At 31.4% G+C, this 17,877-nt stretch overlaps 2 protein-coding genes across 4 annotated transcripts; one reads left to right on the forward strand and one right to left on the reverse strand.

The window, feature by feature from the left end:
• The first annotated feature begins 252 nt into the window (after window positions 1-252).
• On the forward strand, window positions 253-1,211 carry LOC21401693 (dynein light chain LC6, flagellar outer arm). Its single transcript, XM_010103469.2, has 2 exons — window positions 253-474; window positions 624-1,211. The coding sequence occupies exons 1-2, from the start codon at window positions 337-339 to the stop codon at window positions 813-815; spliced, it is 330 nt and encodes a 109-aa protein (XP_010101771.1). The 5' UTR covers window positions 253-336; the 3' UTR covers window positions 816-1,211.
• Window positions 1,212-4,792: 3,581 nt separating this feature from the next.
• On the reverse strand, window positions 4,793-16,198 carry LOC21401695. Of its 3 annotated transcripts, none has more exons than XM_010103471.2 (11): window positions 15,655-16,198; window positions 14,463-14,612; window positions 12,549-12,734; window positions 12,342-12,398; window positions 11,687-11,788; window positions 11,068-11,145; window positions 9,002-9,118; window positions 8,074-8,265; window positions 7,657-7,791; window positions 6,254-6,588; window positions 4,793-5,537 (listed from the first exon to the last, which is right to left on the reverse strand). In XM_010103471.2, exons 1-11 carry the CDS (start codon window positions 16,187-16,189, stop codon window positions 4,926-4,928), a joined length of 2,499 nt encoding a protein of 832 aa, XP_010101773.1. In that variant the 5' UTR covers window positions 16,190-16,198; the 3' UTR covers window positions 4,793-4,925. The 3 variants fall into 3 exon arrangements, with proteins under 3 accessions (XP_010101773.1, XP_024024898.1, XP_024024899.1); XM_024169131.1 differs by having other exon boundaries at window positions 5,425-5,550; XM_024169130.1 differs by lacking the exon at window positions 11,687-11,788.
• Between the last annotated feature and the right edge of the window lie 1,679 nt (window positions 16,199-17,877).

Raw genomic sequence — 17,877 nt, forward strand, 5'->3', positions numbered from 1 at the left:
ACAAGCAATTTATCAGGTGGTGTTGGATGATAGAAAAATTCGACATGACTGGTGAAAATTTGATTTATTTTGTCGAGTGGGACCTAACAATAAAAAATTTAACGATCCAACTAATTTTGTGACCATCATCTAACACCTAAAAAAACGTTGCACATTACGATAAAATTTGACTAGTCATACCGTAGAGGACCTCCTATCTTAAGCCTTAATATATAAGTTCCCCACCTTCACACCCATCTCCTTCATCAACAATTTGGTCCAAGTGTTTTCTCAATTTTATTTCCTCTTTAGTTCCTTCTGAAAGTTCAGATTTAGTTAAATTTCAATTCCATAACCATGTTAGAGGGAAAAGCAGTGATCGGCGAGACAGATATGTTGCAAAATATGCAACAATACGCGCTCGATTTAGCAGCTAAAGCCCTTGATTTCTTTGACGTCACAGAGGCCACTGAAATAGCCCGTTTCATTAAAAAGGTAAGCACACTAATACCAAGTTAACCAACAATGTAAAGTTTCTGATTTTTCTATGCAAAATGAGGATTTTTGTTAGAAATCTCTTCTGGGTACTGACCCTTTTTTCCCTTTATGTATTTATTTATCTATTTTTGTGTGTTTGGTTACAGGAATTTGATAGGATGTACGGACCCGGTTGGCAATGCATTGTAGGGACAGATTTTGGTTCATTTGTCACACATTGTTCTGGCTGTTTCATCTATTTCTGCGTAGGAAGTCTTGCTATTTTGCTCTTTAGGGGATCAACTGGTTCCGAATCCGAGACTGACCAGTTTGCAGCCTTGGAGACAGTCAAGGCTTAATTGTTTTTCTACTCCATTCATGCTGTTCTTGTATCTTGCCTTGTTAGTCCAGAGTTGAATGACAAAAGTTCAAGAAAAGGAAACAAAAATTCTGCAGAATTTAGATTCATTAGTCATATTTTACAATTTTAAATTTGTTTTCATTGATATGCTTGTATGGCATTAATGTCTAGTTGGTGTTTCTTCCATAGGACCTCAGGCTAACCTAAACGATTTATTGCGAGACATAATTGGGCCCAAAAAGAAATTTGTAGCAATTCTCTTGTGTAAATACCAAATTTTAAGAATGAAAATTACATGCCTACTGAAGAAGCCACTTTTTGCCAAAAAAATATTTATACATGATGTTTTAGTAGAATCTAGATCTGTGAAGAAGAAATACAAGGCCAGGACGAAAGACCAGAAAGCAGAAAGGGAAAGATAAATTAAAAATACCCAATTTTTATTTTGATGGAAATGAGCAAATTCCCGTTAACAATGAAGGTCCCTTTTTTTTTTTTTTCCCCTTGTTGTCTTATTTGATGGAATTGCCAACAGAACTAAAACACATCTCTTTTTTTTTTTTTTTTTGGTTTTCATTTTTCAATAGAAAAGGACATTTTTGTTCGGATTAATTTTACATGTTATATTGTTTGGTGTATGAGAGCAAGGATAGGATCGAATATAATAAATTAAATTCCATGACATTTGGAGTGGAATGGATTAGAATGGAGTTACTATCGTATATTCGTAGTGGTCATAATCCGCAGGATAAAAAAAAAACTCTTGTTATTCATATTTTTACTAGATATTGAACTTTGTTGGGATTTGATTCCCAAATCTGTTTTGATTTTTGCATGATTATTTTTTGGTGATTCACATCATTTTGAGAATGTTTGACTCATTGATTTGATTAAGGTAAGATTGGCAGTTGGATATCTTTCTTTGGAAAGGATTTTTTGATATGAAAACATCATAAAGTTTTTTATTTTGAAAGTCAACTATTGCTCCAAATATGGTTAATTTGTAATTGATGGGATGATTGATATTTGGATGAGAGTCAGCAGCTGGATGAATCTCTCTTGCTTCAAAAGAACACGTCCAAGTTCATGTGTCAATTATGAGAAGATTTTAAGAATATGCGTGATTGATTTTTAGATCAATTTTGACAGCTCTGTTGTAGTGGTTATTTCAACAGAATCTGCAACAGACTGTGTGCAGCGGATTACATTGAAGTTTTTGACAGCTTGTCATTTTGGCTATTTAATTAAAGCCTCACAATGGTTTAAACACACCTTGAGAGCCTTAGAATTTCAAAGAGTTAGATCATTTTGTGAGTGCTTATTTTTCATATTTCTTCAGGAGAGAGAATTTAGATTTTCAAGAGAAAACTGTATTACTGAAGAGATTTTAACATTGTACGTCGAGAGAAGCTCACTGAGCAAATCCATTGGGTAGTTGCAATATCATAGGCGTCTTACTTAGAGAGACAGTCTTAGGAAGAATAAGTCCATTTCAATTATAATTTTGGTTACTTAGTGGATTATTCATACGTCTGGACGTGGCCCTGCAAAGTAGGTGATTACTGAATCGCGATATCAATTTTTTTGTGTCTTTTACTATTTTATGCTTCTTATTTGTATGTTGTAACAAGTTTAACACAAACTTAATTAAGAGACTCAAACCGATACTAACAAACTTCTAAATTTATTTCAGTATTCAAGCATTATCTTAACTATTATTAATTAATTAAAGAATAAATTAAAAAAATCAACTAAAAGAAAAATAATGACAACTCTCCCTCTCCCCCAGAAGTCTGACAGCCACAAGAACGGGCAACCAAGTAGCGACCATGCCGACTTGCTCTACATAAGTTGGATCATGCGCCCTGAAATACGACGAAGCCAGGAACTTCTTTTGTTGGGGTGGAAGTGAAACCAAAGTTCTAAACTAAAATAATAGTGCAATTATTATTTTATTTTACTATTTTTCTATTTTTAATCCAAATAAATCAATCTTCTAATTAAATTCACTTTTCAAAGTCTACAACTACAAATTATGAACTTATGTCATATTGTTATTGATTATTGATTTATTTAGCAATTTAAGTTTGAAATATGAGAAACTCAAAACTAAGATTTTAAGGTATAATTGAAATGTTTCATAAATTTACAAATAGAAATTTTTAGGAGGGACAACATAAGGGAAAAATGTAAAATAAAAATTTAATTGGGGTAATATCAAAGGGGCCACCTTGTGCCAGTGAGGGCAACCATTCGGTCTAAGATGGCTCGGCCACTGTCCACATGCATCGTCGTCAAAAATCTTGACTTTCCAAATGTCAATGGGATGGGGGCGGGTCTGACTCACGCATTTTGGATTGTGGAGGCAGGGCGGGTTGTGACCTGCTTTGTTAGCGGGGTATGGCAGGTCGATCCAAGCCCGACCGTTTACATTAGGGGGAAAAAAAAACACATAATTTTAATCAACTATTCAGTTACGGGGTTCTTCCATTTGATGTTTGATGAGAGCATATCATGTCATAGGTGCTTCTTAGTATCATATCAAGTTTCTGGTCAATTGGTGAGAGAGGAAATGGGGTGAAATAAGAGACAGGAAAAACACTTCTTGTGTGTATAATTTTTTGGTTTTCTTTCTTTTTTTTTTTTTTTTTTTTTTTTCGATTCGGAACTTGCTTATTAGTTTCCCAACTGGATGATAGTTTTTCTTTTATTTTTCTCAACTTTAATGAAACACTGTAAGAGTCAATTTCTTATTCACTCATTTATTATTTTGCACATATGAATATATCATTTTAATCTTCTTATAACAAAGAACATAAACATATTGACCTGTCACTAACACGAAGTTGATCATGCTCAAAATAGAGATTCAAAAACAGTTTTTTATTTATTTATTTTTTTAAAAATAGTGATTCTATCACCCTCTTTTTTTACTCTTCACACCCCCTTATAACTACACAGCCCTACATCATTTTCAAATGATTAACTTTACTTTTCACACACCCTTATTATTCCTAATTACCCCTAACTAATTATTTCAATGAATTTTTAATTCTTAACATTTTCATTTTTCTTTTCACGCCCACCATATTTCCTAACTTTTTATTTTAATATTATCATTTATCCATCTCTCTATTCTTTTTTTTCCTTGCTTTTTTTGGTAAAAAATATTCAATTCAGCCCAAAAGCAAAATAATGACAACCAGGGTGCTCCCAAATCAGGAGGCAAGCTCACCAGAGCCAAAAGCAAAATTAGAGGTGACAGTTCGGCCTTGGGCTCGACGGCTTGAATGGAAATTTTAGTTTGGATGAGGAACGGCCCAACCCAGCTCTAAGCTTGATTAGGGTCAGCCCAACTCGAAATTTTATAAGGGAGAAGAGAGAAATAGGCCAAGACTTGAGATGAATTAAAATTAATAGGCCAAATTATTGTTTTCGTCCATAACTTGTCTGGTTATGAACCATAACTTGACAAGTTATTCCCGAATTTTGTCCATAACTTGTCTGGTTATAAACCATAACTTGACAAGTTTGTCCATAACTTATCTGATTATGAATCATAACTTGACAAGTTATAGCCTATTAATTTTTATAACTAAAAGTTGGCCTATATTCTTTCTTAAGCTTTTCATATTGGCCTATTTCCTACTATTTCTCATTTTATAAGGTATTTTTTTTTAAATCTTTAAAATGAGAGCTTTTAGTTAAAATAACGATACTTATTAAAAGTTCAAATATTGGCATAACCATTATATATTTGTGCTGATTTTTTTTGTCTCTTATATCAAAAAATTAATTTAAGTAATGAAGAATTCTATTAGTAAGCAAACTTTTTTTTCTTACTTATTTTAGTAAGCAAACTTGATCAGATAAGCACGTACTACCAATGACTTGATATTAATATGTTTTGCATTCAAACCCAAAGCAAAATTAAAAAGGTAATACTTTCTCAAGTACAACAGTATTTGTCTTCAGACCAAAAAAAACAAAAAAAAGTACAGACACAACTTTTCCATGATCAAGAGCCTCACTCTCAAAAACAAATCAAGCGGATATAGCACTGATCAAACTGATCAGCGCAAAATTAAAAAGATAATAATAGTAAGATCTAATTGGCAAGAACCTCATAGCTACGTTGTGGAACCTTTTTGAAGATGGACAAGAGAAGATCAAAGTAGAGAGACAATTGCGCAAAAGCAAAGAACGTGATTGGGAGACACAAAAAAGCATATAAAGGATAAGCTACGTATCTCAATTGACCATTAAGAACGAATAAATGTCCAGCGCAAAACGACACCAACATGGATGCTATGGAAGCGAAGAGCGACGTCAAACCAAGAAGAAGTTTCCGAGGCAAGTCCAAGGCGAAGTCCTTCACCTGGTACCGAGAGGTTAGGATGGAGAGGAAGAAGACGAGGGCGGTGATGGAGAAGCAGAGAGCGGCCAAGGATGAGATGGCGAAGGCGTTGAAGGCGGGCTCGTCTTCGAGTGTTGGAGTCCCCTTGTCCTCATTGATTCCGCCGGGGACGGTTGAGGATGTCGCGAATGCAACCGTTGCTACGAGAGCTGCCACGACGGAGCAGGACTCGGAGGTTTTGCCCAGCCATTCGCTTCCGTCTTTGATGAGATCTTTGTGCGTACTGGCGAACACTTCATCTGGCTTCTCTTTTTTTTCGTTGTATTTACGGAAGTAGTTTGGTGGCATGCTGTTCTTCACAAACTGCGGCACCAAACTAATATATCACGTAGAAATCTTTTAAAAAATAATAATAATAAATAAAAGAGAGAGAAAGAAAGAAATAAAGAAAAACCATGCATTTTTTTTTTTTTTGGAAGGATTGATTTGAGATTTCGAAAGGGAGATTGTGGGAGAATTTATGCCTCTTCTTATTTTTATTATTTGATTCCTTGTTTTGAAGTAGCAAATATTTCATTCTGAAAAAAAAAAATGCAAGTATTTCATTGTATGTCATAAATCTGTTATTAATTAATATATTATAATTTTGTTGATAAGTACTAGGAAATGAAAACAGAAAATAAAAAATAACTTTCAATCGTTTTCTAATTTCTTCACAAAAATCATTCTTACTATTTTTTATTTTCATTTTCGTTTTCTAAATATTTGCTAAACAAACACGGTTTGAAGACGGTTTTCATTTTTATACCTTAAAAGATGTGCAAAATATTTTCAAAAACAAGAAAAAATCAATTCAAAACGCATCATTTATATTTTAGTTCAAAGATGACATCGGTTATGTCCTCGCCTGTAATCACTAACCTTGAAGTGAGGTTCAAGTTTTACACTCCATAACCTCACTTTAAGGTTCCTGCCAAGTCAAGGGACTATGCATTTGCAGAAAGAAAAAACAAAAAACCTAATTACCGGTGGGTGTTGGTGTATATTATAACAAAAATTTATAGGTTAAGCATATGTACCTGAAACCATTTAAGTTCCCATTGCATTTGCAGGGCACTTCCAGAGATGAGCCAAGGGCGATACTCCTTGCATTGAGTGGCGGCCAGGTGCAGAGCGCTGTTACCTTGATTGTCGACGTGCCGGAAAACGCTGTCGGTCGGAATATTCTCCTTTTTCAGAAGGAACATGTAAACATGGGGTTGTCTGTTCTCTATTGCCAAAAGGGCGACGTTCTTTTGTTCAGCGTCCTCGTCTTGAATTGCCACTGGAAATTCTTCGAAGATCTTCTCTACCATCTCAGTTATTCCTGCCTTCGCAGCTATCAATATTGGTGTTTGACCTTTCCCTTTCTTCTCTGCGTGCATGATGTATTATTAAGTTATAACAAATCGAAGTGTATATGTATTAGTTGTTTATGATTCATAATAATGAAATAAATCTTCATGCTTTGGCAAGTTAGCTTTTAAATTTTAAATTTTGACATTATTCACTCATGAACTTAACAAAGTGTACTTGCACACTCGATGACGTTAGAATTTGAAAGAAAACACCATATCACATGTTAGGCGAACTAGTTTGAATGAAAAGGCTGGAATTTCCAATGAAACACATCCTTGTCACATGCATGTGGATGTTTTCTTTCACATTTTAACATATTGATCATCAATTTAGGAACTCTAGAATTAGGTGACAAAAGCACCAAAACAAGATACATATTCTTGGAAAAATAAAAGCTATTTTCAGGGAGGGAAAACATAACAGCTAGCTTGACAAGAAGGAAAAAAAAAAAAAAAAAAAAAAAAAAAAAAAAAAAACCCGCTAACTCGCTTTTATGCATCCGGCATAAGGATACATAATTAATGGTATTACTCGTCTTCTCTGTAAAGATTTATTATAGTGTGGTAATTAATTAAGTTAAGCTTAATCGAGTATACTATAAAGATATAATTTTTAGTGTTTCTTATGGGGTAGTTAATTACATAAATACATCTTTTAGTTTCATTTTTCTTCTCAATTTATGTCTACGTTTCTTGAAAATGAAAAGAAATCCTTTAGATTTGATCAAATATTCAATTTCATCCCTCGCGCATTTTTTTATTAAACAAAAAAAGAACGAGAAACCCTTGAATAGTTTATGAGAAGAGTATTCTACACATTTAAAAATATCAAAATCTATAAACAAAATACTTTTTTTTAAAGAAAAAATATCCACCGCCCATATTGTTTTTTTCAATGAGTATTTAATTTTTTTTGTCTCTTTCCCCTGTTTTTTATTTTGTCCAAAATGGGAGGGACGAAAATAAAATATAATTTTCCAAATTTTCACAACATATTTTTGGTTTCTAAAAAAAAAAAAAAGAGATAAATTGAAAAACAAGTTGAACTAAATTAAGGTATATTTTTGTAATTTATCTACTGTTACCTTGATCATCGACGTGCCAGAAAACGATGTCGATCGGAATATTCTCCTTTTTCGTAAGGAACTTGTAAACATGGGGTTGTCTGTTCTCTATTGGCAAAAGGACGACGTTCTTTTGTTCAGCGTCCTTGTCTTGACCTTAATTAAGTAGAGTACATAATATAAGTATGCAATAGTAAAGAAGTCCTGTTCATTTTACTGATTTGAGTTTAGAATTCGAATTTTGTTACAATAAAAAAATTTTAAAAATTATTAAATTTAATTTTTTTACTACAATAAAAAATTATTATATAAAATCACATCTTAATTCGAATTACAAAATTAAAACAGTCCAAAAAAAGCTGCTGGGAAAGTATAATATTTGAACCTACTAGATTGGTATAAATTTGTGCAGCTAGCAAGCATATAAAATGTACTTACTGTTTATCTCTTTTTCTGTCACTTCGGCAGGATTAAAATCAGGAATTTCCTGAGCTTTACGACGATCGGGCTCTGATCCAGTGTTGCCATACGATATGTAGAGTTTGGTATACTCCACCAATTTCTCCATGACAAGTTTGGCCCTCATGTGTAGTTCTTTCTTCCTTTGAAGCTCATTTATCCTCCAAATTCCTGCAACCATGTGGCTAAAATCTTCAGGTATAATTTTCATTAATTAGTAAAGGTATTTGCAAGGGTTTAAAACGGTACGTACCAACTTAGTCGGGATGTTATTTTTCATTCTGGTGTTAGTTATTTATTCTCATCATTTGTTTGAAAAGTTAGAGGTACATACTTATACTAATACGGTAGATTTTTTTTTTTTTTAATAAAAGTTTTAAGGATTAGGTATCTATTCATTTTTTATTTTATTTATTTTACCACTTAATTAATTAAAAGAAAATTTTTGAGAAAAGTTGCGTAGAATAATAACGGCTACTCATGATAAAAGCTTGAAAAGTATACTCAAATCATAATTCTTGATTTTAATATTTAAAATTTAAATTTTTTGTGAGAGAAAAACACTGCAGCAGAATCAATGAGTTGAGTTCGAATATATGAAACAAACGGACCCAAATTCATCTCGGTTTCCTTGTATATGAGACATTTTTCTCTAACGAGCTTTCTATAGTAAAATTTCTCTATCAATAATAGACATTATATTTAAGATCTAGTTAAAATTGATCATATCTAAATGAGAAAAAATATATATACAAAACTGACAAAATCTTATATGATGGTTTTTTGACTATCTATTAAATATAATTTTTTCATCCCTTACGGTAGAATTCTCTCCTCTCTTTGAGGTGATCCACTCTCACCATTTATATTGATGTACTTAAAAGTAATATGATAGTTAAGTACATACCCACTCCGAGGATGACTAGAAAGACCTTCAGCACAAACTGTGAGAGTAGCACGAGCGTGTCATAATTGGGAGGAAATAATCTTTCTCTATTATCGTCCATCTTTACTTCCTCAAAACCTAAATGACAAAAAAAGAAAAAAGAAAGAGTAACTACTTTTACTTTCTGCCTGTGTATTCTTCACAAGAAATAATAATTAACTAAAACTTATGGTTAAAAAAAAACTATTGATAGAATATGTAGTATGATTATTCGTCTTGTTAAACCAAATAAAATTAAATATATATAGCCTTGATCAGTGTCGATAAACGAGGTATAAAATAAGTAATAATGTTTTATTCCTTTAAAGAGAAGGGGTACAGTATTAATTCTATTCCATTAAATAATCAAATTACAAAATATTTTTAATTCATGACATAGTGCTTTCAATTTTCAAATTAATTTCAACCACATAAAGCAATTGATTTATTTTTTATTCTTTTTGATGAGTGAGTATTTTACTCTTAAATCACGTACTTTTGACCTTAATTATTTGTGACATTCTCAAGCATTTGTGTTTGTTTGATGTGTTTTTATTTTATCTGTGTGTAGGTAAATTAAGTGCAAAAAGGATTGGATTAGAAAAAAAAGAGGGAGCAAATTTGACTTTGGAATATATTTTAGTATTTGGAGCATAACTTTGTCATTCGAAATTCAAATGAGATGATCTTTGTGGCTTTGAAAAGATAAGAGACAGAGCTATAATTTTCATGAAGGCACCAAACACAAATTCGTCCATATAGAAGGCGAAAATCCTCATCAAAATCACACAACCATTGCAGCAGGAAATTCATCCGCAGCAACAGATTTCCAGCCTGAGAGCAGGAAAACCACACACCCGCTGCCCGCAGGAAATTCATCCGTTGGATCCGTTGAACTCCTCTAGTTAGGGTTTCTCTTGATCTTAGACACATAATATTGTCATTTTAGGGCTGATTTGAGGGGGATATAAAAGGAAAATGAGCCAATAATTAAAGGGGGAGGAAGAAGGAAAAGGAGGCACAAAATCTCATGAGAAGATGGTGGATTCAAGCTTTGAAGATCATTCTTCCAACATAGTTTTTCCTTCTTCCTTTATTTCCTTTTAAGTTTTTAGATTTTATTTTTGGTTATGGATTCCTCTGTGTTGAGCTAGATTATTATTCTAAGACTTCATGTAACCTTGTTTGAACTATATTTTGAATAAATTTTCAATTGTTAGTTTAAATTCCATTTTAATTTATTTATGTTTCTCTATTTTTTATGTTTCTAATTTATATGGCCACTGAGTTAGATAATTTTATATTGTGATTTTGATGCTCAAGAGAGATTGATTTCATAGTTCGGAATTAGGATATATAGTCTAGGTTGTTGTGAGTGCGAGAAGAGATTGACACTTAGATAATCTCATTGAGAGTTTAGGATATTGTGAGACCGGGAGCTGAGGTGATCATGACCTTGATTATCAACTAGGATTTCAATTGTTATGAGGTTTGGAGGCAATCTGACATTTGAGTTCTAATTTGAGGGCTAAACTTAATGAGTGTATGAGTAAACAGGTTAGATAGGAATATGAATTCGGGTATTCATGCATATGACTTCGTTTGACGCTCGAGAGAGGTAGCGAGGTTAGATTATGCCCCTTAATTAATGAATTGAGTGGAATTGGCTAGCATCGGCTTAATATGATGAACATAGGAATAATAAGATGAAGTCAAGTCCCTAGTACACTTGTGTATAGAAGTTTTCATATTTTATCTTTTTTTGGTATTTATATCTATTTAAGTTCTATTTTATTTCATTTAGTTCCGTTGCATAGATAAATTTGAGTTACAATAATCACGGTACTTAGCGGTAATTTAACACTCAATCTTTATAGAGACGATACTCACTCACTGTATACTAATAAAACTCGACACCGTACGCTTGCGGGCGAACACTCTTCCTATTAATTTTTATATGATTCTTGTTAACATTACCATTTTAATAACGCAGCCAAACACAAGAGTAAACGATTAATTCTAAAATGTAAGTAAACGATTTGTCTTACAGTATTGCTTGAAGCTGCTAGTTTGCTTCGAATCTTTCTTCTCGCCAGTGGTGTCTTCAATTTTCTCTTGTCCCTTGGCTGTACCAGAGAAATACATTCAAACAAAAAAAGAACAAGGATTGAAATCTTTTAACTGAAAAATAAAGATATTAGATAAATAACATCATATGAAAAGGCTCTTACTTATTTAGATTGATTTTCAGACAAAAGCATGCATGAAGTATTGAAAATTAATGGCAACATAATCCTAGTTACTGCTGCTCCTAACTCGTAAGAGTCTTTTAGCTAGATACGTACTATATTATATGAATGATATAAAGATACTCATGAATTTGTTTATTTATTAATCTCAAAATTAATTACTTACGTACCAATTAAAAATTGTGTGAATCTTTCTTCACTATACTTTGCATTAGTTAGTGTTTTCACTCAAAACATCAAATTTGTCTAAAAATGTATCATAATATATATCTGGCGATGGAATGATTTTTGCAAATCATATATTTAATTTGACTCTATACATACTTACATACATACATATATATATATACACACACACACACACACACGCAAATACATACATGATGTCCATTTTACACCTTTAACACTACTCGCTTACAAGATGAGCTCGCTGTTGAACTACTTGAAACACCTTGTGCACCATCTTTTTGTTCATCTGAACCCACAGTCGACGGGGAAGATGGCATTTCAGACCCATATCCTACAGTAGTTTGTCTTCTATGATTATGTCATAGTATAAATATCAGTTTTCACAAGAAAATTGCTTGACGTACGGATCAGTAGGGTGCTTTATATGTGCAACTATAATGTAGGACCCATCTTTTATTAGTTTATGGTGCTAGACATTGCCAGTCTTTCTAACTTTTTTCTTTTTCAAGACTAGTTATTTGTATCACTAGTAATAGGATTTTCTCTTTGTCCTCAAAACAATAGTAAAAGGGATGTCATATTAGATGATCAAGATAAAAGAGACAATATATAAAATATAAAACCACCTATAAAGAGAGAAAGTAGAATAAAAAAAGAGAAACAAATGAATCAATAGAAGAACAAGAACTCAACTTACAAAGAAATGAAACTAATAAGCTAAACTTTACTAAATTTAAAAACTCCTAAGGGAAAAGACATAATCTTAAATTCAAGTTCAATGCTAAAATTAAAAGATACCATAACCTAATAGATAACTATACAATTCAAATATTTAAAATATTCTAATATTGTTCTCATGAAGGAAATATTGCACAATTATTTACCTAATCCTAGGGGATTCTCCTCATCTTCATTGTTACCACTGTTTGAAGTACGTCCAACTACAAAATAAGATCAAAGATGGGGTTCTAATAAGTATTTGATAATTTTACAAGGTTGGAAACTGATATATATAAATGTGTGTGTGCGTGTGTGTGTGTGTGTGTATACACATATAATCAGTATAAATTAAGATTTACGAATTCACCCACTTATTGCTCGAAACAATTTTTTAAGCAGAAAGTTGAAGAAGTTCATGCACGTCTCATAGTTTTTTGGATAATGTTCTCCGATGTCAATGTCTTCTCCACCAATGTGTCTTCTGTATTTCTCAATCTTCTTCTTTTCAGATGCTCCCAGCTTCTTTTTCACAATAATATTTAAGTCCACATACAAACCTGGAATTTATGATAATGAAGCAACTCGAGAATATATATATATATATATATATATATAAGAGTGGAAAGAATAAACTAATTAATATAAAACCCACATATACATGCATAAAAGATCAAAGACCGATGGAAAAAAAACACACACACACACACAAAATCCTCCAAAACTACATCAAAACTAAGAACATCTCCAATACAAATGTGAATTGTATATTTAGTTCCAAAAATAAGATAAGAGATATTATTTTATTTGTATTTCAATACATAATGTTGTTTAAATGCTAAATTAATTTTCCTCTGTAATTATTAAGGTTTGAAAATTATAAAAGTAAACTTTTAATTTTAAAATAATTTAAAATTTTAAAAGTTATAATGATTACGTAAAATAAATAAATATATCAACGTATAGCAATCAAATGTCAAATTAATTTTTCATAAGTTATATTTGTGGCAACTTATCACAAAATATACCATGTGGCAAATTTGGCATAATGCATGACATTTGTATTGGAAAGTGTTTATTACACTACTTAAATATTAAATTTGTTATTAGCACATCAATCATAGCATTACATAGGTGATGCTCTAAAGAATGAATGCAAAGGAATAGCCACTTAAGAAAACGTGATTGTTCCTGTTTTTCAAATCCTTTTTACTCCGAGCTTTATGTTTCTAAATTTTTTTATTTCTCAGAATCTTCTTTCATATATTGTCTTCAATTAATCATATCCTACAAATCAGCCTAAGAACCCAAGCTACAATATCCATCTTTGACTAAACATGTGGGAGATCATCGATGATATAATTAGTCAAAAAATGAAATTTTAAGTCTGGGTATTTTGCTTTCCACCAGATAATATTTTCCTTGGCTGTGATTTTGTTACACAATCTTTTTGGGGCCGGATTTTTTTGGAAGTAATACCACATATTCAAGATTAGACAACACCTGTTTAACAAAGTTCTTGGGAAAACTTCATCTAATATACTATAAAAACACGCCACAAAGATTTCCTTGTTTTAAAATCCGTATGAGCACATTAAATTTTCTTGTAAACAGTCATCTGAATTTGATGATAGTTTCTAAAGTATCTCCTTTTTGTACAAGTGAAGTTTATGCATATATGTAGTTTTATAATTCATGCTTTCATGAAGTTTTATGTAAACTCTTTGACTTGATTAACAGGAAATTGACTCATTTTGTTCATTTACACTTGTATTTTTGGTGGAAGTACAAAACTTAAAAAAGAAGATATTCTTATAGATTTCAAACACTATAGATTATAGATTTATACAATATCTGCATTAAATCACTAAATTGTAAACTCATATATTCATGTGAATTTGAAAATTGTTAATATACGAAAATATTGGTACGGCTCATCAATCAGTGAAAAAAGATTATACTAATTTGAATGTCATCAAATGAATTTTTTTTTTTTTTTATGGAAGTCACAAATGAATTTTTGCTATAATGATGATAATAATAATAATAAACTATTATCGAGATTTGTAGAAGTAATAAATTGCTATGACATTTACTCTTCTTTTTTCATTTTTATGATTTTGGGAGTATAGAAAAGAAAAAATAAATAAAGCACAAATTTGGATGCATAGTTTTGTTACTATTTTTAATAAATTTGTGCAGAATTTTTTCTCTGGCACTATTTTCTAAAACAAATGGTAAAAATAAAATTTGCTAATTAAAAGATGTAGGTAGGAAAGAATTCATACAGTAGTATATAAATCGGTCAAATGTTCTAAGTTGAGTGCTGCTTTTGAAGGCATTCGGCTTATTGGCCAGAACATGAAGTGGAGATAAACCATCCACATTCATAGCGTCGACTAAATATTGGTAGTCGTCAATTATCTTCATTGCCATATCTACAAAAAGGAAAAAAAAAAAATTTTTAAAAATACAGAAAATATACTAAGTTTGCTTTTGAAAAGCAAAAATTAATAAGAAAATTACAAACAAAAAAGATATAAAAGAACACAGAAAAATACATACCAACCAAGTTTTTTTTTTTTTTTTTTTTTTTTTTTTTTTTTTTTTTTTTTTGAAGAATACAAATTAGACAAGGCAAAAATTAGAAGAAAAAAATTAATACAAAACCATAATTGGACAAAGTGTGACACTTATTCTTTTCGCGTTACATATAAAATTAACCCTTTTAATTAAAAATCCTTATTCATAGTCATGTTTCTTTATTTTTTTTTATTTTTAAAAGAATAAGATTATGGAACTGAAGCTAATTCCATATTAATTAACAAATATCTTCTGTAAATGTGCCCTCTCATATATATATTTTTATGTCATTGAAACTAGAAATAACATCCTCGGAGATCCAAGCTTTAGATTGGAGTGGTATATATCGTAACATGCATGTCTAATTCTTGTGGTATTTCTCAAGTTCTGTTAAAACTAAATCATGAAATTCTTGAAAACTAAAGTTAAATACAAACCGGCACTGAAGCTCATTTTCTTTTCTTTCTTGTTCTTTCTTTTATTTCTTTTTTTCTCATTTGTAAAAAGACGACAAGGAAGGATAACTTGCACCAAAGCTAACTAGCACATCACTAACAAAAGTGCAAAGAAAAACCACTAAAGCAAACAAATTCCGAAAGGCAAAAAAAGAAAAAAAAGAAAAAAAAAAGAAGCCTTAAAAAAGCATCAAACTATGTGAGGAAAATTGCGCAAAAACAAATAGATAAAGTATCTACTCTCTTAAAAAATTACTAAAGGTAATTGTATGAAGCCAAAAATAGTCAGAAAATCTCCTCTTCCATTTGTCCTTATGTAACTAAAACTTATTAAGCATGAAACTCTTCAAAAAAAAAAAAAAAGTGAAAGCTTGAAGAATTAATTCAACCAAGGCAAGCTAGAAACAAATTCATGAAAAAAATGGCATGCCCGAGTACTTACTGAAATATTCACCAGAGATGGTAACGTGAAGAATGGTGTCCCCATTATTTCTACGTAAATATTCTTCCTTTATTTCTACGTGAAGAATGTTCTGGGTCAGGTAAAAGAAAACATCATCATGGCCATGACAAGCTGCCAAGAAGATTGGCGTCTCCCCCTCCTCGTTGCGAACAGCAAGAAGATTGGCCATAACTTCGCGATTTTTCGACACCATTTTCGCGCATATTTTCAGGTTCCCGAGACTTGCAGCCAAATGCAGTGGCGTGTTTCCTTTTGCGTTCTTCATCCTCATAAGCACATTTTCATTGATTGTTTCGAGCAATTCGGCGACTCTTGTAGTCCGCCCGTTTGAAACCGCAATGTGCAAAGCTGTATCTTCCGACCGGGTTATCAGCTTGGCCTCGTGAGCTGTAGAGTCATTCTTGTATATCGTCACGACCTCTTCCCATTTGTTCTTCATCACAGCTTTGAATAGTTTGTCGATAAGTTCTTCTTCTGGACCGGTTTTGTTTTTGGTATCCTCTGAAGGATCCATAGTTTTAATGTGTAGTAGCAAATCTAAAAAAAAATGATGATTTGGTTTTGTGAAGAAAATATGATCTTGTGCAAGCTTATATATACAAACTAGTCTACTTTATAATATGCATTGGCATGCATATCATATGTCTGCCAATGAGAAGCCAAGAAAGAATACTCGTGATTCACACACAAGTACCCAAAAAAAAAAAAAAAAAAAAAAAAATCAAAAAAAAAAAAAAAAAAAAAACTTCAGAAAAAGAAAAAAGTAAAGTAATGGCTAGGGTACTTAATTTCTTTTTGTCTTTTATTTCTTTGCTTCACTTGGCACTGTATGTGCTTATCTATTCCTTTTTGCTTTTTCTTTATTTGGAAAAGGCGGGAGTATTAGAGCCATCTGTACGCTATTAAAACGTGGGACATGCGAACAACAACATATAAACGTAAATAAGTTGTTCGGTTATATGCTTTTCAAAGTATTTTTTGTATTTATTTTCTGATATTAATAAAATTATTGAGGCATTTCATTATATGTTCTGTGCATAAGAATCTTTGAAAAAATGTCATTTTAATTATATTTTATATATTTATGTTATTTTTACAGACAATCACAGAAGTCATAAATACAAAAATATCTTATGATTAAATAAATGAAGTTCGCAGTTGATAAATAAAGTTGGGTTTAGACTGTATTAAGTTCATTTGAGTGATTTGTCTTGATTATGTATGAATTTACTGGTGTAGTATGTCTACGTTAAACTGAATAAAAAATGAGATTTAATTGACCTTTAAATAACTATCAGACATTGAATCTCGTCGGCATTGATTTTACTTTAATCTTGATCTTACATTAATTATAATTTCATATTTATAAATATCTTTTCGTTTGAGTTATTAATGAATGAGATCACTTCATTGACATTAATATTTTCAATAACTTAGCAGTATTTATGAATAGTGAAAATTATGAATTAATAATATGGAATTTGTATGAAATATGCTTTACCATGCATATCATATGTCTGCCAGAGAGAAGCCAATAAAGAATACTCGTAATGCACACCACAAAAAAATAGGTAAAGTAATGGCTAGGGTAATTTCTTTTTGTCTTTTATTTCTTTGCTTAATTTGGCTTCTTTTTTTTTTTTCTGTTCACTTAATTTGGCATTTCCATGCTTATAATTTTAAGGTGTGTTTATTGACACCATTTTTCTACTTTTCACACACATTCTTAAACCACCCTCATTCTACTTATTACACTGCTCTTAAAATTTTAAAAAATTCCCTAAAACTAAATCACTTTCAATTCTACTTTTTACACTACTTCTTACACACACATTCTTAAACAACTCTACATTCTATTTGTTACGCCATCTTAGAATTTAGAAAAAAAAAAAAGTCGTGTTTTTGTCTTTTTTTTTTAATCCTCCCACCAATAATAAGAACATTGTTTCCATTTTTCTTCTTTCTTTTTTTGTTTGTTTGTCATTCTTCTATGATGTTGCCAAATTAAAAAGTGACTCAAAATATTAAGCGGAGCACTTCCTGGTACCTATACGATCTTCGGAGAGAGCCTCTTGGACGACGCTGTTTAGATCAAAAGGCTTTTCTTGGTGAACGAACTGGTTCCTAGACCTGCATATAGTTTCCCAAAGCACTAGACGCAAAGAAAATATAATCCAAAGAAGTTGGGACGCTGTTGTCACC

This window comes from Morus notabilis, unplaced genomic scaffold (assembly GCF_000414095.1).
Source record: "Morus notabilis unplaced genomic scaffold, ASM41409v2 Scaffold285, whole genome shotgun sequence".
NCBI classification, from domain to species: Eukaryota; Viridiplantae; Streptophyta; class Magnoliopsida; order Rosales; family Moraceae; genus Morus; species Morus notabilis.

Excerpts from the sequence above, each read along its gene's own strand:
- LOC21401695 (XM_010103471.2), bottom strand. The coding sequence starts at position 16,189 with ATGGATCCTTCAGAGGATACCAAAAACAAAACCGGTCCAGAAGAAGAA. Across the intron at positions 14,613-15,654 it reads CATCTCTGGTGAATATTTCA|ATATGGCAATGAAGATAATT; the intron begins GTAAGTACTCGG and ends TCCTTTTTGTAG. Across the intron at positions 12,399-12,548 it reads AAAATTGTTTCGAGCAATAA|TTGGACGTACTTCAAACAGT; the intron begins GTGGGTGAATTC and ends CTTATTTTGTAG.
- LOC21401693 (XM_010103469.2), top strand. The coding sequence starts at position 337 with ATGTTAGAGGGAAAAGCAGTGATCGGCGAGACAGATATGTTGCAAAAT. Across the intron at positions 475-623 it reads TAGCCCGTTTCATTAAAAAG|GAATTTGATAGGATGTACGG; the intron begins GTAAGCACACTA and ends GTTTGGTTACAG.